This window comes from Pan paniscus, chromosome 21 (genome assembly GCF_029289425.2).
Source record: "Pan paniscus chromosome 21, NHGRI_mPanPan1-v2.0_pri, whole genome shotgun sequence".
Classification (NCBI taxonomy): domain Eukaryota; kingdom Metazoa; phylum Chordata; class Mammalia; order Primates; family Hominidae; genus Pan; species Pan paniscus.
In genome coordinates, this window is record NC_073270.2 from 4,365,309 (window position 1) to 4,390,356 (window position 25,048).

Genomic DNA, 25,048 nt, shown 5'->3' on the forward strand with positions numbered 1-25,048 from the left:
GCTTCATCAAGAATACCTTTGCATAAAGACCTAAAGGAAGTGAGAGCACAAGCTATGCAGCAAGGGCAAAGGCCCTGAAGGGAGTGTCACTGAGCCAGTATGGCTGGAGCAGAGTAGGTGAGGAAGAGAGTTGCAGGAGATGAAGAGGAAAAAAAAAAGTATGTGTGTGTGGGGGAAGATTAGTTAAGGTCTAGTACTTGATTATTTCAGCTTTTACTTGTAGTGCTTAGAGTGCTTCAAAAAGAGGTATGACATACATTTTAATAATATCACTCTATTTGCTGTGTTGAAAACAGACTGAAGGGCGATAAAAGTTGAACCTGAGAGACCGATTAAGACTCTACTGCTTGACAGGCATGGTGGCTTATGCCTGTAATCCCAGCACTGGGGGAGGTCAAGGCAGGCAGACTGCTTGAGCCCAGGAGTTTGAGACCAGCCTGGGCAACATGGCAAAATCCTGTCTCTACAAAAAACACAAAAATTAGCCAGGTGTGGTGGCACACATCTGTAGTCCCAGCTACTCAGGAGGCTGAGTTGGGAGGATTGCTTGAGCCTGGGAGGCAGAGGCTGCTGTCAGTGGAGATCACACCACTGCACTCCAGCCTGGGTGACAAGAGTGAGACCCCATATCAAAAAAAAAAAAAAAGAGTCTACTGTAATAATCCAGTCAATGGATAGATGATTATTTCTTTTTTTGTTTTGTTTTTTGTTTTTTGAGACGGAGTCTCACTCAGTCACCCAGGCTGGAGTGCAGTGGCGTGATCTTGGCTCACTGCAGGCTCCGCCTCCTGGGTTCACACCATTCTCCTGCCTCAGCCTCCCGAGTAGCTGGGATTACACGCACCCGCCACTAAGCCCAGCTAATTTTTTGTATTTTTAGTAGAGATAGGGTTTCACCGTGTTAGCCAGGATGGTCTCGATCTCCTGAACTCGTGATCTGCCCGCCTCAGCCTCCCAAACTGCTGGGATTACAGGCGTGAGCCACCATGCCCAGCCTTATGATTATTGCTTTTGCTTATCTTATTAAATTAGCTGGAACCTTATTATATTAGTGGTTTAAATCAGGAATGAGTGTTAAATTTTAAGCAGATTTTTTTTGGGGGGAGCATCTACCAGTCTATTAACTTCATTAATAGATTTCCTAATAATGAACAATTCTTGCATTTCTTGGACAAAGCCTACATGTGCATGAAGTAGTATTGTTGTTTTACCATGCTTCTATATTCAATATACTATTGTTTTACTTAACGATTTTTGCATTTGTAGCTCTCCTTTGTGCTTTCCTAATCAAGTACCAGGATTATGCCAGCCTCAGAGAATGAGTGGGAAAGCAGTTTCTGAGGACTATACTCCTCTCAGCACACTTTCCATTTCTACCTCCCCTGGTAACACATCCTGTGACCCTCCCAAGCCAGTGTCCCATCATGATTTATCCAGGTGCAAGTCAGGTCAATTGGAGTCCTTTCCAGGGCTCACTCTAAAGCTAGAAGAGAAATGGCCTCCAGGATCACCATGCAGGAAGAATGTGGTTTGGGGCTACAGTAACCATCTTCCCTGCCTTGGGGAAGATATATTCATAGGAGAATGCGCAACCAGGTAGTGAGAAGCAGACGAGAGACAGCATAGACAGAGTTAACTGTTCTGATAGCAGAGTCTTGGCTCCAGTCCCTAAGGCACTAGTTCCAGCAACTCTTCCTATAAGTCTATCTCCCCACTATCCTTTCCAGCCAAATAGCCAATACATTCCATTTTTTTACTTAAATCCTTTGAGTTGGATTACTGTCACTTGCAATGGAAAGCATTCTTAATATAAAATCAATTCCAGGAAGTGTTTAGGGTTGAACCATACTGGTGTCTACAAGTTATTTTGAAAAGCATTAAAAAAAAATTGGATGGATAGAGAAAAGGATCTGCCTTATATGAGAAGGCAAATACAACAAATACATTAAGTATAGAATCTAGGTATGGTATATACAAAATTTCACTGAACAATTCTTGAAACTTTTCTGTACTTGTGAAATGTTTCACAATAAAATGTTGGTGGGGTTTGGGAATCAACAGCAGAAGTAATAAAAGCTATATTGGCATTAATCTAGACTTTCGGTGCTGATTAAAAAGAGCTCATTGTAGGACTGCTATGGGTTTAAGAAACCTGGCCCTGCATTAAAGCAGCAATCATTTACCTCCCTTTGCAAAACTAGACATAGGGAGAAAAGGCAAAAAGCCAGGATGTGCAGTAAGGCAATAAATGACACTTCCCACTGATGTCTTTGCTGGAGGAATAACCTGCAATGGAAGAAAGCTAGCCAATGTTCCTGCTGTCGTAGCTAATACATGGTTGACCAATGACCATAAGGTGACTCAAACTGAAGGGACAAACACACACATATGATATGCCTTGATATGCCTGAAGAATGTGCTGGCATCACTGAATTATTCAATGATTTAAATTTTCTCCCAGTACTTTCATGTAGCTCACCAGAGCCATTAGTAATCCTAAGCAATGTAAACTTCATTCCACACAGCTACCTCCCTGGTAAAAATAAACAGTTGACTAATCCATATCCATTCTCTTTTTCTTATTTATTTTTTATTTTATTTTTTTGAGATGGAGTCTCACTCTGTCACCCAGGCTGGAGTACAATGGTGCGATCTCGGCTCACTGCAACCAAGGTTCAAGCAATTCTCCTGCCTCAGCCTCCGGAATAGCTGGAGTTACAGGCACCTGCCACCATGCCTGGCTAATTTCTGTATTTTTAGTAGAGACAGGGTTTCATCATGCTCGCCAGGCTGGTCTTGAACCACTGACCTTGCGATCCGACCGCCTCGGCCTCCCAAAGTACTGGGATTACAGGCATGAGCCACTGCGCCCGGCCTCCTTTTCTTTCTTAGTAGAGTACCACAACTTTATTTGTGGCAGCAATAGGTCCAGGTCCTTTGCCTCCAGAGTTGATCAATGAGACATACACAGAAGTCATCAAGCAGAAGCTTCCAAGACAGCTCTCTAAAGAGAACTGACTCAACAAGGAAACCCCTTCTGTTTCCCTTTCTTGTCTGACAGACATGATGGCCGGAGTTCCTACAGCCATTCTGTGATCATGGAGCTATGGTGAATATAGAAGCCACCTGCTAAAAGACAGCAGAACACAAACACAGAAGAGGCCTGGTTCCCTGATGACTCTGTAACAGGACTGGCCTGCCTTCCTCTAACAGACATCTTCTTAAAGTTAAGTCATTACTGTTAAGCATCTCGCCAGCTGCCAAACTTAGTTCCTGATAGGCCACCTTATCTAAAACGGTTAAAACTCATGTCCAATGGCAATTCATGTCTACACCTATTTCATGAATTGGTATGCATAAGACACTCTACAAACTAAATTCCAGAACTTCAGAAACTGTTACCCACCACAAATGGAAAATGTTATCTGAAGTTTGTTCACTATATTCCAGTGTATACAACACTTTATTTTCTATTTTCTTCCTTCTCTCTGGCATTCTCTGAATATTTCCTTACAGAATCTGTTATTTGTAAAGTCAGTTTCACAAGTCTTCAATCACAAAGCATTCACAATTCCTTTCCTTCACTTATTTGACCATTAAAAACATGCTAAATCTAAATGCAATGTGAAATCCTGAGTTGGATCCTGGAACAGAAAAAGAATGTGTGGAGAAACTGAGAAAATTCAAATAAAAGCTGGTGTAGTAAACTCCAAGTAAACAAAAGTTTACTAAGTAAACAAATCTATTATACCAATATTAATCTCTTAGTTTTGATAAATGCACCAGGGTTATATGTAAGATCTTAATATTAGGGGAAGCTGCGTGAAGAGTATATAGGAACACTCTGCACCACTTTTGAAATTCATCTATAAATTTAAAATTATTTCAAAATTAAAAGTTAAAAACAAAAAGAATGCCAAATGAGCTGCCTTTTCTTCAAACCAGAGCTAAAAATCACAGATAACAATTTTAAATATCCAAGTTGCAAACCCTGCTTTGCTCTTCTTTCTTTTTTAAAAATTTTAGGGCAAAAACAATAATTTAAGCTGTGTTACTTAAAGGGCATTTGTGTCTCATTCACTCCCCTCTCCAAAGGTCAGAACCTCAGAGAAGACCCCACAAGCTGTGAAACATTGTTAAGATATTATGTACTATTAATGCCACAACACTCACTAAATAAGAGTCCTCAGTATACTGTCATCCCAGATACAAGTGAAAAGGAAGTTATATATAGGCCTCTATCCCTGGACCAGAAATAAAGCCATACAAGTCTAAGTAAGCATACCCTTTTTACTTCTACAGGCACCACACCAAGCCTTCCTGGCCAGCATCCAAGTAAACTGGAGGCTGAAGCTTCACATTTTCAGGTATTCCAGGGCATTGGCTTGCTTTGCATTTTGAATTTTCTTAAGGCTGGGACCATCTGTACTGTAGTTATTACTTCTTTAGATCTGTAAACCCTCCAAGAGAATGAGGGGTAATGGCAACTGGCTAAGAAACACCTGAAGAGATAACTAACCTCTGTGAGGCTTTAATTAAAGTGCTTTCTCTAGAGTATCACTATCATGAATCACTTTCTTTTTTTTTTATTTTTGAGACAGAGTCTTACTCTGTTGCCCAGGCTGGAGTGCAGTGGCGCGATCTCAGCTCACTGTAACCTCTGCCTCTTGGGTTCAAGCAATTCTCCTGCCTCAGCCTCTCCAGTAGCTGGGATTACAGGCACCCATCACTAGGCCTAATTTTTGTATTTTTAGTAGAGATGGGGTTTTTCCAAGGCCAGGCTGGTCTTGAACTCCTGACCTCAGGTGATCCACCCACCTCAGTCTCCCAAAGTGCCGGGATTACAGGCATAAGCCACAGCACCCGGCTGATGAACCACTTTCTTACCACCTAGCTCACAACTATGACTCTTCATTCTCTGAATACCCATGAAATTTAACATAGCCCACAGCTTCACCTGTAATTATTATCTATTCATTCAATAAATAATAACTGAAGCAGTGTTTCATAATAGCTAACAATAGCAGTTCATACTCAGCGAGTCCTATGTGCCAGACACCAATCTAAGCAGCAAGGGAAACAATGTGAGAAATGGCAATTAAAAATAGTCCCAGCCCCCTGATACTTTCCAGGGGTGATAGAGAAGATCCTTCCCAATGACCCTCTTGACAATAAAGAAATCCTACCTATGTCACCCAAGCTACCTCGGTATGGGGAGGGGGTGACCGTGGGGAGGGTTCCCTGCCCCCTTTCGATACGGAAAGATCTGTAGAATCTTTCTACAGAAGATGGTAGAAGGGACGCCAGCACGGGAAATCCTTAATCAGATTGTTTTGCTAGAGCACATCCTCCAGCAGCTTCTTCATAAAACGGGCATGTGAGGTCAAATTTTGAGAACTTACATGTGTGAAATATCTTCATCCTTTCTTACACCTGCCTGAGAGTTTGGCTGGGTGCAGAATTCTGGGTGGGAATCTATTTTCCTTCAAAAGGCACTCTTTGCTCCACTACTTTCTAGCTTCCAATCCTGCTAGAATCCTAGCATTCCTGATCCTATCTATGTGACTTACAGATATTGTCTTCATGGTGCTAGAAAATTTCATGATGCTATGCCGGAACATGCATATTTTTATTTTAAATTGACAGATATATATACATATTTGTGTACCTGATGTTTTGAAGTATATATACATTGCGGAAAAGTTAAATCTAGCTAATTAACAAATGCATCACCTCACATAGTTTTTTTTTTTGATGAGTACACTTAATATCCACTCTGTTTGCATTTTTCAAGAATATATAATCATTAACTATAGTTACCATGTTGTATAACAGATCTCTTAAACTTATTCCCCTATCCAACTGAAATTATATATCCTTCAATCAACATCTCCCCATCCCCGCTACACCCTAATTACCACCATTCTACTCTCTACTTCTATAAGATCAACTTTTTTTTTTTCTTGACACAGGATCTTGCTCTGTTGCCCAGGCTGGAGTGCAGTGGCATGAACACAGCTCGCTGTAGCCTTGACCTCCTAGGCTCACATGATCCTCCCATCTCAGCCTCCTGAGTAGTTGGAATCACAGGCGCATGCCACCACGCCTGGCTAATTTTTCTTTTTTTGAACTTTGTAAAGATGGGGTCTCGACATGTTACCCAGACTGGTCTCAAACTCCTGGGCTCAAGCAATCCTCCCACCAGGGCCAAGATCAACTTTTTTAGATTCTACCACATATAAGTGAGATCATGTGGTCCTGGCCTGGATATTTTAAAATTCATTGTGCTAGGTTCTTCGCAAGTCTTTTCAATCTGGAAATGTATGTCCTTTGGTTCTAAGAAATGTGTTTATTTTTTGATCATTTCTTCATGTCTTCAAACAATAACTACCTGCTATCTCTCCCTGTTACAGACATCTACAGGTCCCTAGGGCATTCTGTTAATTTATGATAACCTCAATCTTCACCACAATCTTTACCTCTCAGTGCCTTGATTCCCCCACTTCCAATGGTGGTGTCCTCCATCCTACTTCAGCTATTCCCTTCCACATTGCCACATCCAAGCAGCTCAACACAGCTGCAGGAAAAGTGTACAACTATGCTAAGTAGGGTCTCACCTAGGTTTACAACTACAAACATCAAATGGGCACTAGGTGCTGCCTGGAAATCCTAAAACTTTTCCTTGTTTTCAACTCATTCTTCCCCATTCTCTTGGATGAATCCAACACCTCTCTTCATTTTTAGCTGAAGACCTTCCTTCTTATTTACCTGAAAATACAGAAGTAATCAGAAGAGAACTTCCACTTTCTCCCACCAACAAGCTACCAGCATTTGGGTTCACATAATCTGCCACCAATGAATTGTTGGCATTGCTCCTGTCTAACTTGAGGCCAACAGCCCCATTTACATACTAGATCCCATTCCATCTTACCTACTCAAGGACTTCACCCTTGCAAGTGTCACTTCTCTTTAATCATCAATTGTCCCTCCCTACTGCATCAGCCCATCAATTTACAAACATGCTATAATGTCTGCCCATATAAAAACAAAAGGAACTCGACACCTCATGATCTTCCAACTACAGCCCCATTACTCTACTCTCCTTATAACCATCCTCAAAAGAACATCAATATGACTGTCTATATTCAGTGTCTTCAATTCTCCTCTCATTTTCTGCTTTGTAAATTAATCAATTTATGTTTTTTAGAGACAGGGGTCTTGCTATGTTGCCCAGACTGGACTTGAATTCCTGGACTCAAGGGATCCTCCCACCTCAGCCTTCCGAGTAGCTGACCTACAGGTGACTGGCTTCATTTTCTCTTGAACCCACTGCACCAAAACTGTTCTTGTCAAGGTCACTAGTGACCCTCCACATTATCGAATCTAATTGTCTATTATTAGTCCTTTTGTTTTCTTGAGATGGAGTTTCACTCTTGTTGCCCACACTGGAGTGCAATGGCAAGATCTTGGCTCACTGCAACCTCCACCTCCCAGGTTCAGGCGATTCTCCTGCCTCAGGCTCCCGAGTAGCTGGGACTACAGGTGCCTGCCACCATGCCCAGCTAATTTTTTTGTGTGTATTTTTAGTAGAGGTGGGGTTTCACCATGTTGGTCAGGCTGGTCTCAAACTCCTGACCTCAGGTGATCCACCAACCTTGGCCTCTCAAAGTGCTGGGATTACAGGCGTGAGCCACCGTGCCCAGCCTGATTACTAGTTCTCATCACACTATCAACAATCTCATTCGGCTTTCAATGTCTGTTCTCAATTATTCTCCCACCTCAGAGGTAGGAAACCATTTTCTCTCAGAACTTGGAAGACACTGCTACACTGCCTTTTCTTCTAGTGTTCTTAATACTAATAAATGGCAACTCCATTCTTTCAATAGCTGAGGCAAAAACCGACTAGGCCTTCTTGTATTATTGTTCTTTCGGCCCTATTTCTTCCTCAGTACTTATGACTCACCATTCTATATTATGATTTCTACTGTTACTGTCTCTTCCCATTTACAAAAGAGTTATTTGAGGGCAGGGGACTGCTGTATTTATCTGACTTTACAGCACCTAACAGAGTACTTGTTGCATAATTTATATAAATAAACAGTGAAATTTAAACTATTAAAGAAGTTTCAAGCAGGAACAGATCGCTCTACAGAAAAACATTTTGAAGTAGAAAGTATCTTTCAGCTAGATTTCCACTGGTTCCTTAGCACTGATCCAGATAGGTTAGTTTATACCTTGGTAATAAGTCCAAAATCCCGGTGGTGTTTCACTTCTTGCTCAACCTAGCTGTCAAGCATAGGTCACCTGGAAGCTAGCTCTGGGGCCTTGACTGATGGGTGGCTGCCATTTGCAGCCCCAACAGCTACCATGACAGAAGGAAAGAGAATGGAAAACTACACAACAGAAATTTGTACCATGAAAGGCTACACAGTATTCCCACGCATTTCACTGACCAAAAGCAACTCTTAAGGCCATACCTAACTTCAAAGAAGCAAGTAAGTAAAATTCTACTACATGCTCAAGAGACAGAAACCAAAAATACCTGGTAAGACTGATGACTATCACATGCTTAAAGAGAAGCCTCTCATTCTGAGTAACAATATTTTAATTCTTGATCTCCATTCTCCATCTGTGAAAATGAACTACCGTGCTAGAACCATACACTTGCAGAGTACTATCTATGGGTCTTAGGAATGTCACTTCACCAGTTAGGTTTGCCCCTTCCATCACTCAGCAGTCAGCAGCAAAGCCATATATGGGTGACAGGAAAGTGCTAGTAACATTCAATGTCAAGAGTAAGGGAAAGGCTTGAATGGGCAAGAAAAGCACGTTCAATCATGTAGAAGTGGGGAAAGGAGGGAAGCCTTCAGCAAATTTCTTTCACCAAAGGTATTGGGGGCAGCTAGGCCTTGGGGTTCCTTGCACTATTCCTTGTCTCAAATCAAATTTTATTCAAACCACTTGATAGAAGATTTGGAGTTCGGGTATGATCAGTAAAGTGAGCCAGCATACTTCTCTGAACATAGAATCACTACCTTTAAAAGAATAAATAAAAAGCACATGGCCATGCTACTAAAAACAAGAAAGGCAGCAGTTAAGAGACAGATTCTAAGGTAGAGATGATTTTTTTCCCCCTAAAGATCTCAATAGACTCAAATCCAAATTCCTAAGCTCAAGATGATCTGGGATAAACCTCAAGTCTACACAGAGCCTAGATTTAACGGATGGCTGTTCTAAAGTATCCTATGCAATGTCTATACAAGTTCAAATACTTTCTGCTTCAGACAGTGAAACTGGCAGAAATGTTGCAAAGGATTGGAGATGCGTTACTATAAGCAGTTAAACTTGGAACTGTAAAGCCCACAAGGAATTACACTGAAGGGCAGAGCAGGAGTTCAAAAATGTCACCTGCCAGATTCGAAGCAATTTAGGACTCCTAAATGCAATGTTTCATTGGTATCTACCCCCCACCTTCTCTATCCTTTATTTGTTCAACAAACATATATTGGATTCTGGGTTGTGGAAAGGAATGCAGGGAAGTAAAAAAGAAACAGGTTTCTAAGAATCAGTTTCTTGTTCTCCAATAATTTGGTCTAGTTAAAGCAAACAAACAACCCCAAAAATCAGATCAGCAAGCAAAGTTAAAACATATGCCTTAAGTACCATAACAAGAATATAAGAAAACTGTTTTAACATGTAGATTGGCAACCTCCTTTCAAGGGAACAATATATTTGCTTTGCTATGCGGCTAGAATAAGAAAAAGCAAACAACAACAAAACCCTCTCCTGTTTTAATGACAGTTTAGCAGTACCAAAGCTCATCGCTCGCATTCCCTCTCTCCCTCTCCTTCTCAAAGGTCTCTGCTGCAACCCCTCCATCATTCCAACCTCCACACTGCGCCGGCGCCCCACACCGGCTCCATCACAAACAATGCCCAGACCAACAAGATCAGCACCAAACGCATAGGGCACAGAAATCGGAAACGGATCTTCCTATTATCTAAAGGGGGCGGGGAACGCTCCCCACGATCACCCCCTCCCCATACTGAGGTAGCGTGGGACTGTGTCTCTACGGTAAGGGGCCTGGCGTCCGCCGCTTTCGGGGGTTCTAGGCCTCTTTCCCCTATTTATCCAGTTTTTCCTCCTGCGTCCCTAACACCTCTACTTCCTCCCAACCCGAGCTCCCTATTGGGGAGTGAGGGGGCGTCGCGATGCAGGCTGAGGCAGGGGGAGCTGGGGAAACGCGCAACAGGGGAGATGCTGTCATTATGTACGTAGGGGGCGGGGGACACTCTTTAAGGAAGCCGTTGTCAAGGGCAAAGGCTCTAGAGACCCACGGGAGGGGGCTTTCTAGGTAATCCATTTGGGGGTTCTACACGAGGGAGCTATTGCGTGTGTGGAGGTGTGAGGTCTGTAGAGGTAGCAGTTTCTGAGGGAAACATTCCATGGGGAAGGCGAGTGAGTTATTCATAGGGAAGCCTCTGTGGGGTTCTGTGTAGAAGAATCTTTCCTGGGAGAAACGTTCTATGGGGGTGAGGACGTCATAACAGTGTCTTCACAGGGAATCGCTGTCCCTAGGGAAGCCATTGTGGGGAAACCGTTGCGGGGTTGTCTATAGGGGAGCCATTGTGGGGAAACCGTTGCGGGGTTGTCCAAAGGGGAGCCATTGTGGGGCCTCTACAGAGGGCGCCGTTCCTGGGAAAAATTCCTCCCTGAGCCGTTCAGGAAAGAACCGTCCCGAGGAAGCCATGTCGGACCACGCCCTGCGGCGGGAGGCGTCGCCGGACCCCGACAGCCCGCATCCCCCGCCCGGCCGCCCCTCGGCTGCCTCTGCCCCGCGTACCTGACGGAGGGTGACCCGCGGCTGGAGCCGCCAGGGGACCGAGCGCGGGGCAGCCCCTGCCGGCGCGGGGGGTACACGTCCATGGCGGCGGACGACTGGCGGCGGAGGAGGACGGTGCAGCTGCGAGGGTCTCAGTTGCCCGCAGGGCGGCTCCAGGCTAACTGCGGCCGGGCCGGGCGGCAGGGCGTGCCGGGTGGGAGGGGGCGCGGCGCGCGGGCCCGGCGGGGGCGGGGGCGAGGGCGTGGAGGGGGCGCGCGCACCGAGAGCGGATGGGGGCGTTGGGAGCGGCTGGAGTTGGGGGTCGGCGCACGGCCACAGGGACCCCGCTTCTTAAGCTGCGAGGCCGCCGGACCGGATGTTGGGAGCGCGTGTCCGCAGGGTGAGGGTTGCCACAGCGCCGCCCGGCCTCGTCCTCAAGCCCGGCATCATAGAGCGGGGCTCTGCGCGGCGCCCCCCGGCCACGCACACGGACGCGCCCGGGGGCGGAGCCTCTCCCAGCCCGGCCCCGCCCCTCCGCCTCTGCCGGCCCCGCCCCGCCCGACCAGCCCCGGCCTCCAGCGAAGTCTTCCGCTCCGGCGTCAGGATCCAGCGCACCTCCCCAGTACCCAGCGCACCTCCCCAGTACCCGGCTCGCTTCCCTGTTCTCCGGAACGGTGTCTTCCCGCTTCCTGGTCATCAATTCCGCACCCACCCTTCAAACATCCAATAGATTCCTAGCCGGCCTCGGGTTAGCGCAGCAGTGCGCACCCAGCCCTGCGCAGGGCATGAGCGTTAGAGGCGCACAGGATCCCAGAAGACCCCTAACCTTTACTGTTAAGATCCTAGCTCTACCGGTTTCTGCAGGGACATGTACAAGAAACTTGGGAAATACTTCACTGATAGTTGCCAGGCATCCTGTATATACAGGACGTATTTAATGATTATTGGCCTGCGTCCTTCGTTGACCTCGTCGGAATGCCTTAAATGTCCTGTATTCATCTTTTTACACTAAATTGCAATAATTAGAGCTATTTTTCTCCCACAGTAATTGGTGCTAGATCACTTAAATTACAACACTGGCTGAAAATCCTTCCTACACTAATGAAGATTTGGACAATCCCTATGGTGTCTCCTTCAGGTTTGGCTGAGGGAAGACCAGAAGGGAGTAGGAATTTAAAGTGCTCGTCTTTCATATTCAAGAAAGGAAAATACTTTTTTAGCTCAAGTCCGGAGTCGTGAACAAATAACCACCATTATTTAGTGATAACTTCTCGTCCGTGCAGCCGCTCTGAAAATCAGCCAATCAGCGATAGCCTCACTCCGGTAACTATGCTTCTTAGTAAATCAATGACAACCCCACGCTTCTGAAAGTCAGCCAATCAGTGACCGCTCTAAGCCTCCGACAATAGCCAATCAACAAGTGCCTGACACCAGCGACCAGGCTTCCGAAAGTCAGTGGGTACTCAGCTGCCGCACTCCAGTATCCACACACACAGCCGAGAGTAGGTCACTCGCTCCACACTTCTGATTCGGAAAGACAGCCAATCTCTGAAGGCGAATATTTCCAAAACCATTTTTTTTTCTTTCCCAGACTGAGTCTCATTCTGTCGCCCAGGCTGGAGTGCAGTGGCGCGATCTCGGCTCACTGCCACCTCTGCCTCCCGGTTCAAGCGATTCTCCTACCTCAGCCTACCGAGTAGCTGGGATTACAGGCTCCCGCCACCACGCCCGGCTCATTTTTGTATTTTTAGTAGAGACGGGTTTTGCCATGTTGGCCAGACTGGTCTCAAACTCTTGACCTCAGTTGATCCGCCTGCCTTGGCCTCCCAAAGTGCTGGGATTACAGGCCTGAGCCACCGCGCCCGGCCTTTTTTTTCTTTTTCTCCTTTTTTTTTTTTTTTTGGAGACAGAGTCGCACTCTGTTGCTCAGGCTGGAGTGCAGTGGCATGATCTCAGATCACTGCAACCTCTGCCTCCTGGTTCAAGCGATTCTTGTGCCTCAGCTTCCCAAGTAGCTGGGATTACAGGCCTGTGCCACCAAGCCTGGCTAATTTTTTGTATTTTTAGTAGAGACAGAGTTTCGCCATGTTGGCCAGGCTGGTCTTGAACTCCTGGCCTCAAGTGAATCGCCAGCCTTGGCCTCCCAAAGTGCTGGTATTACAGGCGTGAGCCGCGCCCGGCCTTCAAAACCTTTTATAAGATCAGCTCTGGCTTTGTTCAGAGAGGCTGTACCTTACAAGTACCGCTCTCCCTTGCAAGCAGAGAAGAAATTCACTTTTTTTTTTGCATCAGATATTGAGTTCAATTTATTGTTTTGTCCGAGTTCAAAGTTCACAGCTCAAGATTCAATTCCCAGTTACTATTTGGTATGAGTTTGGACTTATGACAGACGCTATGACACCGTCATGAGATTTATCAAATACAACTCTTTCAATTCTTTCTATGCTTGCAGTGATCAATTTTTTAGCTCAAGTCCAGAGTCATGAACAAGTAACCACCATTATTTAGAGATAACTTCCCATCGGTGCAAAAGCTCTGAAAATCAGCTCTAAAAACAATTCAACGGGGCTACACGTGGTGGTGCACGCCTGCAGTCCCAGCAATTTGGGAGACTAAGACAAGTGGATTTCTTGAGCCCAAGAGTTTGAGACCAGCCTGGGCAACATGGCAAAACCTCATCTCTCTGTCTCTCTCTCTCTATATATATAGTTTATTTATAAAAATATATATTTATATTATAATTTATGTATACAAATATATTTCATATATACACACACACACAAATTGGCCAGGCATAGTGGCATGTGTCTGTAGTCGCAGCTATTCAGGAGACTGAGATGGGAGGATCGCTTGAGCCTGGGAGGTCTAGGATGCAGTGAGTTAAGATCAGGCCACTGCACTCCAGCATGGGGGACAGAGTGAGACCCTGTCTCAAAAAAAAAAAAATCAATGAGTATAGGCACAGATTTGTGCAACCACCACCACAATCAATTTTAGAACATTTTTATCACTCCAACAGGAAAATCCTGTACCTATTAACAGTCATTCCCCCATTACTTCCCAACCACCCCAGCCCTAGGCAACCACTAACCTTTTAATTTGCCTATTCTGGACATTTCATGTTATCAGCATCATTCAATATATGGTTTTTCATGACTGGCTTCTTCCATTTAGCATAATGTTTATAAGGTTCATCCATGTTGCAGCATGTATCAGAATTTTGTTCCTTTTCATGGTTGAATATTATTACATTGAATGGATATACCACATCTTGCTTATCCATTTATCTGTTAATGAACAGTCAGATTGTTTCCACTTTTTTGCTATGTTTTGTAGCTAATGCTATTATTAACATTTGTGTACAAGTTTTTTTGTGGACACACAGTTTGTTTCCTTGGCGATCTAGGAGTGGGTTTCTGGATCACATGGTAACTCTACGTTTAACCTTTTGAGGAACTGCCAAACTGTTTTCCAAAGTGGCTGCACCATTTATATTCTCACCAGCATCATATGTGGGTTCCAATTTTTCCATATCTTCCCTAATACTCATTATCTTTTTCACTATAGCCATTTTAGAGGGTATGAAGTGGTATCTCATTGTGGTTTTGGTTTATATTTCCTGATAGCTAATGATGTCAAGCATCTCTTCATGTGCTTATTAGCCATTTGTACCTCTTCTTTTTTTTTTTTTTTTTTTTTTGAGACGGAGTTTCACTCTTGTTGCCCAGGCTGGAGTGCAATGGCATGATCTCAGCTCAACGCAACCTCTGCCTCCCGGGTTCAAGCGATTCTCCTGCCTCAGCCTCCCGAGTAGCTGGGATTACAGGCATGCACCACCGCGCCCAGCTAATTTTGTATTTTTAGTAGAGACGGGGTTTCTCCATGTTGGTCAGGCTGATCTCAAACTCCCGACCTCAGGTGATCTGCCCACCTCAGCCTCACAAAGTGCTGGGATTACAGGCATGAGCCGCCGTGCCTGGCCTATACCTCTTCTTTGGAGGAATGTCTGCTCGAATTTTTTGACCATTTTTACTTGGTTACTTGTCCTTTTATTATGTTGTGGTAGCTCTTTATATAGTCTAGATATAAGTACCTTATCAGAAATACAATTTGCAAAAATTTTATCCCATTCTATGGGTTGTCTTTTCACATTCTTGATATTGTTGTTTGAAACACAAAACTTTAAAATTTTAATGATATCCAGTTTATCAATTTTTTTCTTTTGTTGCTTGTGCTCTATGTGTCATAACTAGGAAACTATTGCCTAATCCAAAGTCATGAAGACGTACCTCTTACATTTTCTTCTAAGAGTTTAATAATTTTGGCTCTTACATTTTAGATCTTTGATTAATCCCAAATTACTTTTTCTATATGACGTGAGGCAGGGATCCAACTTGATTCTTTTCCATGTGGCTATTCACTTGTCTCAGCACCATTTGTTGAACAGACTATTTTTTTCCCCATTGAATTGTCTTGGTACCCTTGTTGAAAATCGATTGTGTTATCTATTTCTTTATTTGTGTATATGTGAATCCACAAATGCCAAATTGCAAGAGTGAATTTTATGACAAATTTTCTGAAGAGTGTACATTTATTAAAGGAGAGAAAATCCATTTGCAGCTCTTTATGTGGTATGCAAGTATTTATTCAATATTGAAAATGGTGGAAAGACAGATATACATCAGCACATACTAACGGCTAAGCATAAAAGATGTGTGATTTTTGTACCAAAGGAATGGATAAAATGACAAATTTTAAAGATAAATTCAGATTGAGAAGATAATCACAGCAAAGTTGTAATGGCCTCCCATACTGTCTGTTGTCATCATTCAGCTCAAGTCACTCTTTGAACATAACGCTACCAGTAGTATTTTCTAATGCCAATATTGCAAGCAAATTTTCAAATGCCAGGACAAAATCTACTGCAATAATTTGAGATGTAACGACTCCACTTACTACTGTTGCAGTGATTATCAAAGCTCCAAATGCCTTGCTGTTTTATAGCATAACCATGGATGTGAGTAATCACAGTGAAGAAAAGCTTTTCCTTTGCCTGTGCAAGTTTCCTTGTGAAAAAGCCTTGCTTGTGGGGCTATTTTGTGTAAAATCCTTTCCAGATGAGATTTCAGAAATGAACAAATTGTTGCAGAGATTCTCCTAATGAATTAGGAGTTATTAAAAACTGTACAGTTTTTGATGGAAAAATACAAATAAAATATTGGTAGATGCTCGCACTATGTTTATTCAAAACTAAAGTAAAGCTTGACTGATGCTATGGAAGCTATTGACTGTCCTGCTCATATTCTGCGTAATGCTGCTCAAACAGCATATGATGTCTTTTCCATTGCCTTTGAAGCAACTGTCCTGAAATTATTCTTATGTCAGCGTTTATAATATTTGAACTGAACAATTAAGATATTTTTGTGATTTTGTTGGCATTTAGTATTCCTCAATTCTCTTGCATTCAAAAAACCTGTTAGCTCTCTCTTTTTTTTTTTTTTTTTTTTTGAGATGGACTTTCGCTCTCATTGCCCAGGCAGGAGTGCAATGGCACAATCTCAGCTCACTACAACCTCCGCCTCTTGGGTTCAAGGCATTCTCCTGCCTCAGCCTCCTGAGTTGCTGAGATTACAGGCATGCAGCACCACGCCTGGCTAATTTTGTATTTTTAGTAGACATGGGGTTTCATTATGTTGGTTAGGCTGGTCTTGAACTCCTGACCTCAGGTGATCCACCTGCCTTGGCCTCCCAACGTGCTGGGATTATAGGCGTGAGACACCGTGCCCAGCCAGCATTCTTTAACACATGGATTTGAGAGACGACTCAGTTTATTTGAAGTACTGAAAACATATTTTAATTTTAAAGAAAAAGCTCTCGGGCTAGGCACAGTGGCACGCCTGTAATACCAGCTACTGGGGAGGCCACAGTGGGAGGATCCCTTGAGGCAGGAGTTCCAGACTAGTCTGGGTAACATAGTGAGACTCTATCTCTATTTTAAAAATTTAAAAATTAACCGGGCATAGTGGCACATGCCTGTTGTCCCGGCTACTCAGGAGGCCGGGGTGGGGAGAGAGCCTGAGCCCAGGAGTTCAAGGTTGCAGTGAGTTATGACCTGTGCACTCTAGCCTGGGTAACAGAGCAAGACCTCATCTCTCTTTGTAAAAAAAAAAAAAAAAAAAAAAAAAAAAAAAAAAAAACAGAAAGAAAAAAAGAAAAGGTCCCCAAATTTCTTACTGACTTTTAAAGTAATCCATTGAGGGAAACCTTTTCAGCAATAGGATTATGCCAATGAAAAAACAGCAAACAGCAGTATTGAAATACTCCATTGCTTAAGAGAACTCTTGAATGCGTTAAATGAATAATTGATGAAGAAAAATGTAACCCTTTAAGTGTCAAGGCTGTTCTTAAAAGGGACAACATTACTTACGAACAAGAAAAAGTCTGACTTGAAGTGAATAATTATTACAGCACTTGTCATGATTACCTTTTGAAATGGATTTCATCCTGTGAAGAATTTTATTCTTTTTTTTTTTTTTTTTTTTTTTTTGACAGAGACACTGCTGCCCAGGCTGGAGTACAGTGGCATGATCTCAGCTCATTGCAACCTCCACCTCCTGAGTTCAAGCAATTCTTGTGCCTCAGCTTCCTGACATAGCTGAGATTACAGGCGTGCTTTATCATGCCTGGCTAAGTTTTTGTAATTTTAGTAGAGACAGGGTTTCACCATGTTGGCCAGGCTGATCTCGAACTCCTGGCCTCAAGCAATCCACCTGCCTTGGCCTCAAAGTGCTAGGATTACAGGCATGAGCCACCGTGCCTGGTCAAGAATTTTATTCTTTTATATGGATATTAATGAATACTCTTCTAGCATGGGAACAAGTGGAATCCTCATATTTAGTGTTGAAGAAGAAAGGAATAAAAAACGATGATAATGCTCTTTTTTGTTGGGGGGGCAGCATTTTTAAGTTATTGATCAAGAGATGAAACAATCCTGAAGAATAGAAAATCAAGTTGTGCCATGAAAGTTGGTATTTGCTTTAATGAACCAAATTTGAAGAGCAATTTTCAGGGTTGTTAACTTTATCCTAGAATATGTTCTGTGTATTAGTCCATTCTTGCACTGTTATAAAAAATACCTTGGACTGGGTATTTTGTATTTTCTGTATTTTATGGACCTGCTACTTCAGGAAAGACTGGGTAATTTATAAAGAAAAGAGTCTTAATTGGCTCATGGTTCTGCAGGCTGTACAGGAAGCATAGTGGCTTCTGCTTCTGTGGAGGCCTCAGGAAACTTACAATCATGGCAGAAGACAAAGGAGAAGCAGGCACATCTTACATGGCTGGAGGGGAGCAAGAGAGAGAGGGGAAGGTGCTACATACTTTTAAACAACCAGATCTCATGAGCATTCACTATCACAAGTATAGCACCAAGGGGATGGTGCTAAACCATTCATGAGAAACCACGCCCACAATCCAATCACGTCCCACCAGGCCCCACCTCCAACACTGGGGAGTACAGTTTGACATGAGATTTGGTGGGGACACAGATCCAAACCACATCATTTTTCCCCGGCCCTCCAAATCTCATGTCCTTCTCACGTTTCAAAATATAATCATCCCTTCCCAACAGTCCCCTAAAGTCTTAACTCATTCCATCATTAACTCAAAAGTTCACCATCAAAAGTCTCATCTGAGACAAGGCTAGTCCCTTCCACCTATAAGCCTGTAAAATCAAAAACAAGTTAGTTACTTCCAAGATACTGTGGGGGTACAGGCATTGGGTAAATAATTCCCTTCCAAAAGGGAGAAATTGGACAAAAGAAAGGGGCCACAGTCCCCATGCAAGTCTGAAACCCAGAAGGGCAGTCATTAAATCTTAAAGCTCCAAAATAATCTCCTTTGACCCCATGTCCCACATCTAGGGCACACTGGTATGAGGGGTGGGCTCTCAAAGCCTTGGGCAGGGCCACCCCTGTGGCTTTGCAGGGTTTAGGCCCTGAGGCTTCTCTCATGGGCTTCTGTTGAGTGCCTCTGGCTTTTCCAGGTGCAAGGTGCAAGCTCTCAGTGGATCTACCATTCTACTGCCTAGTGGAGGTGGAGGACAGTGGCTTTCTTCTCACAGCTCCACTAGGCAGTGCTCCAGTGGGGACCCTGTGTGGGGACTCTGTGTGGGGGCTCCAACCCCACATTTCCCCTTCACACTGCCCTAGTAGAGGTTCTCCATGAGGGCTCCACCCCTGCAGTATGCTTCTGCCTAGGCATCCAGGTTTTTCTATATATCCTCTGAAATCTAGGCAGAGGTTCCCAAGCCTCAACTCTTGCACTCTCTGCACCTGCAGGGCTAACACTACATAGAAGCCTTGGCTTATGGCTTATACCCTCTGAAGCAGCAGCCTGAGCTGTACCTGGGCCCCTTTTAGTTGTGGCTAAATCTGGAGTGACTGGGATGCAGGGAATAGTGTCCTAAGGCTGCACAGGGCAGTGGGGCCCTGGGCCTGGCCCCAAAAAAACATTCTTCCCTACTCGGCCTCTGGGCCTATAATGGGAGGGGCTGCCAAGAAGGTCTCTGAAATGCCTGTGAGGCCTCTTTCCCATTGTCTTGGATGTTAGCACTTGGCTTCTTTCAATTTTCCTGCCTCAGCCTTCTGAGTGGCTGGGACTACAGGTGCCTACCACCATGCCCAGCTAATTTTGGTATTTTTAGTATAGACAGGGTTTTGCCATGTTGGCCAGGTTGGTCTTGAGCTCCTGACCTCAAGTCATCTACCCACCTTGGCCTCCCACAGTGCTAGGATTACACGCATGAGCCACCACAACCCGCCTGGCTTCTGTTTTCTTACGCAAATTTATGCAGCCTGCTTGAATTCCTCCCCTGAAAATGGGCTTTTATTTCCTACCACATGGCCAGGCTGCACATTTTCCAAACTTTTATGTTCTGTTTCCCTCTTAAATATAAGCTCAAGTTTCAAGTCATTTCTTTGCTCACACATGTGAGCATAGGTTGTTAGAAGCAGCTGGGTCACATTTTGGATGCTTTACTGCTTAGAAATTTCTTCTATCAGATGCACTAAATCATCATTTTCAAGTTCAAAGTTCCACAGATCCCTAGGGCAGGGGCACAATGCATCCAACCTCTTTGCTAACACATAATAAAAGTGATCTTTGCTCCAGTTCCCAATAAATTCGTCATCTCCATCTGAGACCTCTTCAGCCTGGACTTCACTGTCTGTATCACTATAAGCATTTTGGTCACAACAATTTCACAAGTCTTTAGCAAGTTCCAAACTTTCCTTCATCTTCCTATCTTCTTCTGAGCCCTTCACACTCTTCCAACCTCTGTTGATTACCCAATTCCAAAGCTGCTTCCACATTTTCAAGTATCTTTATAGCAATGACCCAGTCCTTGGTAACAATTTTCTGAATGTTTCTTCTCACATCGCTATAAAGAAAGACCTGAGACTGGGTAATTTATTTTAAAAAGAGGTTTAATTGGCTCACAGTTCTGCAGGCTATACAGGAAGCATGGTGGCTTCTGTTTCTGCGGAGGCCTCAGGAGACTTATAATCATGGCAGAAGGTGAAGGAGAAGCAGGCACATCTTACATGGCTAGAGCAGGAGCAAGAGAGAAAGAGGGGAGGTGTTACACATTTTTAAACAACTAAGTCTTGAGAGCACACACTCACTATCATGAGTACAGCACCAAGGAGAAGGTGTTAAACCACCACTACGATCCAATCACCTCCCACCAGGCTCCATCTCCAACACTGGGGATTACAGTTTGCCATGAGATTTGGTGGGGACACAGATCCAAACCATATCATTCAGTATGCAGCCTCATATTGCTAATGTTGAGCATGTTATCTAACTAATGAATGTTCAATGGACAACTGAAATAAGTTAGATATGACCATTGTTGAAGCTATGTTACAATGAAAATAACTATAGATTATATCTACAAGGAATTTTATAGGCAAATTTCAAAAACAAGAATCCTTAATTACAGTGGTCAAAAATATAATTAGAGAAATATATAATTCAGATACTTATAATTTGTTTTCTATAAGCAAAGAAATACTTTTAGTGAATGTCCCATGCAATAATTTTTATATCAATATACATATGCATAGGCAATTAGGTGTAATTCTAATTTAACTGAGTCCTTGTATTTTTATTTGTTAAATCTGGTAACCCTAGTCATGGATGATCTGAGATATTGCATGTAATCGTTAACAATGATCTTTTAAAAATAATCTGTGACAGGCCAGGCACAGTGGCTCATGCCTATAATCCTAGCACTTTCGGAGGCCAAGGCAGGTGGACCACAAGGTCAGGATTTTGAGACCAGCCTGGCCAGCATGGTAAAACCCCATCTCTACTAAAAATACAAAAATTAGCTGGGCATGGTAGCACGTGCCTGTAGTCCCAGCTACTCAGGAGGCTGAGACAGGAGAATTGCTTGAACCCAGGAGGCAAAGGTTGCAGTGAGCTGAGATCGTGCCACTGCACGCCAGCCTGGGCCACAGAGCCAGACCCTGTCTAAAAAAAAAAATCTGTAACAATCTTTTTTTTACAGAGGTATAATATATTTATAATAAAATGTATATTTCATTTGACAATATTTGACAAATGTATGCAATTGTGAAACTATTACCACTCCCTCCCCAAATCAGTGTCATTCCATGACCACAGAAAATTCTGGGAGACTCTCAATGAAAAGTAATAACAAAATAACAACACACACACACACACACACACACACACACACACAAGTCGAGACCCTTTTGCAGTCAAATCCCTCACCTAACCCTAGGCAACCACCGATTTCATTTTTTTGTTTGTTTGTTTGTTTTGAGACAGGATCTTGCTCTGTTGCCCAGGCTGGAGTACAGTGGCACAATCACAGCTCACTATAACCTCAAACTCTCAGGCTCAAGGGATCCTCTTGCCTCAGCCTCCCAAGTAGCTGGGACCACAGGTGAGTGCCACCATGCCTGGCAAATTTCTTAAAAATTTTTTGTAGAGATGGGGTCTCATTGTGTTGCCCAGGCTGGCCTTGAACTCCTAGGCTCAAATGATCCTACCACCTCAGCCTCCCAAAGTGCTGGGATTATGGGCATGAGCCTTCACACCCAGCCCTTGATTTTATTTTAACGTCCGTAGATTAGTTTTGTCTGCTCTTGAAATTTGTATAAATGGAATCAGCATATTGATTTTTGAGATTCATTCATTGTGCTATATGTATCAATAATTTGTTCACTTTTATTGATGATGAGTAGTATTTTATAGCTCAAACATAACACAATTTGTCGATCCACTTACTAGGTGATGAACATTTGACTTGTTTCCAGTTGGAGGATATTATATATAAACTCTTATAAAACATGTATGTATAAGTCCTTGTGTGGCCATATGTTTTCACTCTTCTTGGGTAAATAGAAGAATTGCTAGGTTATATGGTACATGTATGTTTATCTTTATAAGATAACCGTCTAACAGTTTTTCAAAGTGGTTGTGCCCCATTTTACACTCCCGTCAGAAGTGTATGAGAATTCGGTCCTGGCGCGGTGGCTCACGCCTGTAATCCCAGCACTTTGGGAGGCCGAGGCAGGTGGATCTTTGAGGTCAGGAGTTCAAGACCAGCCTAGGCAACATAGTGAAACCCCATCTCTACTAAAAATACAAAAATTAGCTGGGTGGTAGTGGCATGCACCTGTAATCCAAGCTACTTGGGAGGCTGAGGCAGGAGAATCACTTGAGCCTGGGAGGCGGAGATTGCAGTGAGCCGAGATCGCACCTCTGCACTCCAGTTTGGGCCACAGAGTGAGAACCTATCTCAAAAAAAAAAAAAAAAAAAAAAAAGAGGTGTATGAGAATTCCAGTTGTTTCACAACCCTATCAACTCTTGGTAGTGTCAGTCTTTAACTTTCGTCATTCTCCTGCATATGCAGTTGTGTCCCATTGTGATTTTAATTTGCATTTCCCTAATAACTAATGATGTTGGGCATCTTGTCATATTCTTATTTACCATCTGAATATCTTCTGTTATAAAATATTTTTAAAGTGCTCTGCACATTTAGAAAATGGGTTGTTTGTGTTTTATTACTGAGTTAAAGGAGTTCTTTATTTTAGAGTATTTTATTTCGGAGTCCTTTCCTGGATATATGCATTGGGAATGTTTTCTCTCATTGGTTGCATTTACATTTTCTTTTGTGTTTTTTTTTTTTGAGACAGAGTTTTGCTCTTGTTGCCCAGGCCGGAGTGCAATGGCACGATCTCGGCTTACTGCAACCTCTACCTCCTGGGTTCAAGTGATTCTCCTGCCTCAGCCTCTCAAGTAGCTGGGACTACAGGCATGCACTACCATGCCCAGCTAATTTTTTGTATTTTTAGTAGAGACGGGGTTTCATCATGTTGGCCATACTGGTCTTGAACTCCTGACCTCAGGTGATCCATCCACCTTGGCCTCCCAAAGTGCTGGGATTACAGGCGTGAGCCACTACATTTTCTTAAAGGTGTCTTTTGTGCAGTAGAAAATTTTAATTTTCATGAATTCTAATGTATTATTATTTTTTCATTTATTTTAGAGGAGAATGTGCTGGCTCTGATGTTCAGTGACAAGGGAACAGAGAGAGGTAGGAAGGCCTGAACCAGCCAAGAGACTTTACCTGAGGTAAAAATTCCTCTTCCTTCAATGCCTCAAATCAGGATCTTGAAGTTGGAAAATAATAAAAGCTTGTACAGATTCCACTTTGATTGTTTTTGGCAAGGCTATTTCATAACTACCTGTGGTGATCTAGAGGGTTTCTCAGAAGAAATGACATTTGTGGAGGGAGTCCGGAAGCTGAGTGATAATGAAAGCTATAATTCAAAACCACACTAAGCACTCTTCATGTCATCCTCTGTGGTAGCCAGCCAAGATGGCCCCCAGTGATCCTCAAGTCCTGTGTTCATGCCTTTGTATAGCCTCCCTCAATACTGAATCATGCCTGGCCTGTGACCAATAGAGTATGGCACACATTGTGACTTTCAAGGCTTGGTCATGAAAGACATATGCAACTTCCTTTTGCTTTCTCTTGCATAATCTGTTCTAGACAAAGCAGCTGCCGTTTTATGAGGACACTCAAGCAGCTCTATGGAGAGGCCCACGTGGTGAGAAACTGAGGCCTCCTGCCAAAAACCAGCATCAACTTGTCAGTCATGTGACTGAACCATCCTGGAAGCAGATCTTCCCACTCCAGTGAACCCTGCAGTTGATCACAGCCCCAGTGGATACTTTGGCTGCAGAGAGACCATAATCTAGAACCAATTAGCTAAGTTGCTCCTGAATTCCTGACTCACAGAAACTGTTTGATTAAGATAATAAATATCTTATGTTGTAACAAGTCACTAAATTTGAAGGTAATTTGTTATTCAGCAATAGATAATTAATACAACAGTTCTATAAGTTAAGAATGAGGTATTATCTCCACTATACAAATAAGGAAACAGCCTCAGAAAGGTTAGGTGACTTGCCCAAATTAACTGTCAGAGCAGATTTTTTTCCCTTGACAAATAATTTACATTTTATGGCAATTTCCATGGAGAGGCTAGGTGCAGTGGCTCTATCCTGTAGTCTCAGCACTTTGGGAGGCTGAGGCGGGAGGACTGCTTGAAGCCAGTAGTTCAAGACCAGCTGAGGCCACATAGTAAGACCCCTGTTTCTACAAAAAATTTTTTTAATTTTTTTTTTTTTGAGACAGAATTTTGCTCTTGTTGCCCAGGCTGGAGTGCAATGGCGTAATCTCGGCTCACTGCAATCTCTGCCTCCTGGGTTCAAGCGATTCTCCTGCCTCAGCCTCCTGAGTAGCTGGGATTACAGGCACCTGCCACCACGCCCGGCTAACTTTTGTATTTTTAGTAGAGACAGGGTTTCACCCTGTTGGCCAGGCTGGTCTTAAACTCCTGGCCTCAGTTGATCTGCCCACCTTGGCCTCCCAAAGTGCTGGGATTACAGGCGTGAGCCACTGCACCTGGCCAAAAATTTTTTTAATTTGAAATTTATATTTTAAATTTAAATTGCTCACACCTGCAATCTCAGCACTTTTGGAGGCTGAGGCAGGTAGATTGCTTGAGTTCAGTAGCTCAAGACCAGCCTGGGAAACATGACAAAGCTCCATCTCTGCAACAAATACAAAAGAATTAGCCAGGCATGGTGGTGTGCGCCTGTAGACCCAGCTAATTGGGACG

General features: G+C 43.4%; 1 protein-coding gene and 2 long non-coding RNA genes across 6 annotated transcripts in view; 1 reads left to right on the forward strand and 2 right to left on the reverse strand.

The window, feature by feature from the left end:
• Positions 1-11,157, reverse strand: part of DNAAF9 (dynein axonemal assembly factor 9) — a 160,517-nt gene extending 149,360 nt beyond the window's left edge. Inside the window, exon 1 of one of the 3 annotated variants that reach the window (XM_003821307.6) lies at positions 10,844-11,157. In XM_003821307.6, the coding sequence (XP_003821355.1) occupies positions 10,844-10,926 (83 nt within the window). In that variant the 5' untranslated portion in view covers positions 10,927-11,157. The remainder of the gene's footprint in view (positions 1-10,843) is intronic. The other 2 variants (XM_008974784.5, XM_063601022.1) reach the window with 2 other exon arrangements.
• Positions 9,767-24,740, forward strand: LOC117977247 (uncharacterized). Of its 2 annotated transcripts, XR_008622370.1 has the most exons (4): positions 9,767-10,074; positions 21,680-21,797; positions 23,407-23,492; positions 23,914-24,740. It is a non-coding gene; the product is annotated as an uncharacterized LOC117977247 (long non-coding RNA). The 2 variants fall into 2 exon arrangements; XR_008622369.1 differs by lacking the exon at positions 21,680-21,797.
• LOC103786580 (uncharacterized) overlaps positions 18,750-25,048 on the reverse strand; it is a 53,409-nt gene continuing 47,110 nt past the window's right edge. Inside the window, exon 4 of the long non-coding RNA XR_004668271.3 lies at positions 18,750-20,428. This is a non-coding gene — a long non-coding RNA (uncharacterized LOC103786580). The remainder of the gene's footprint in view (positions 20,429-25,048) is intronic.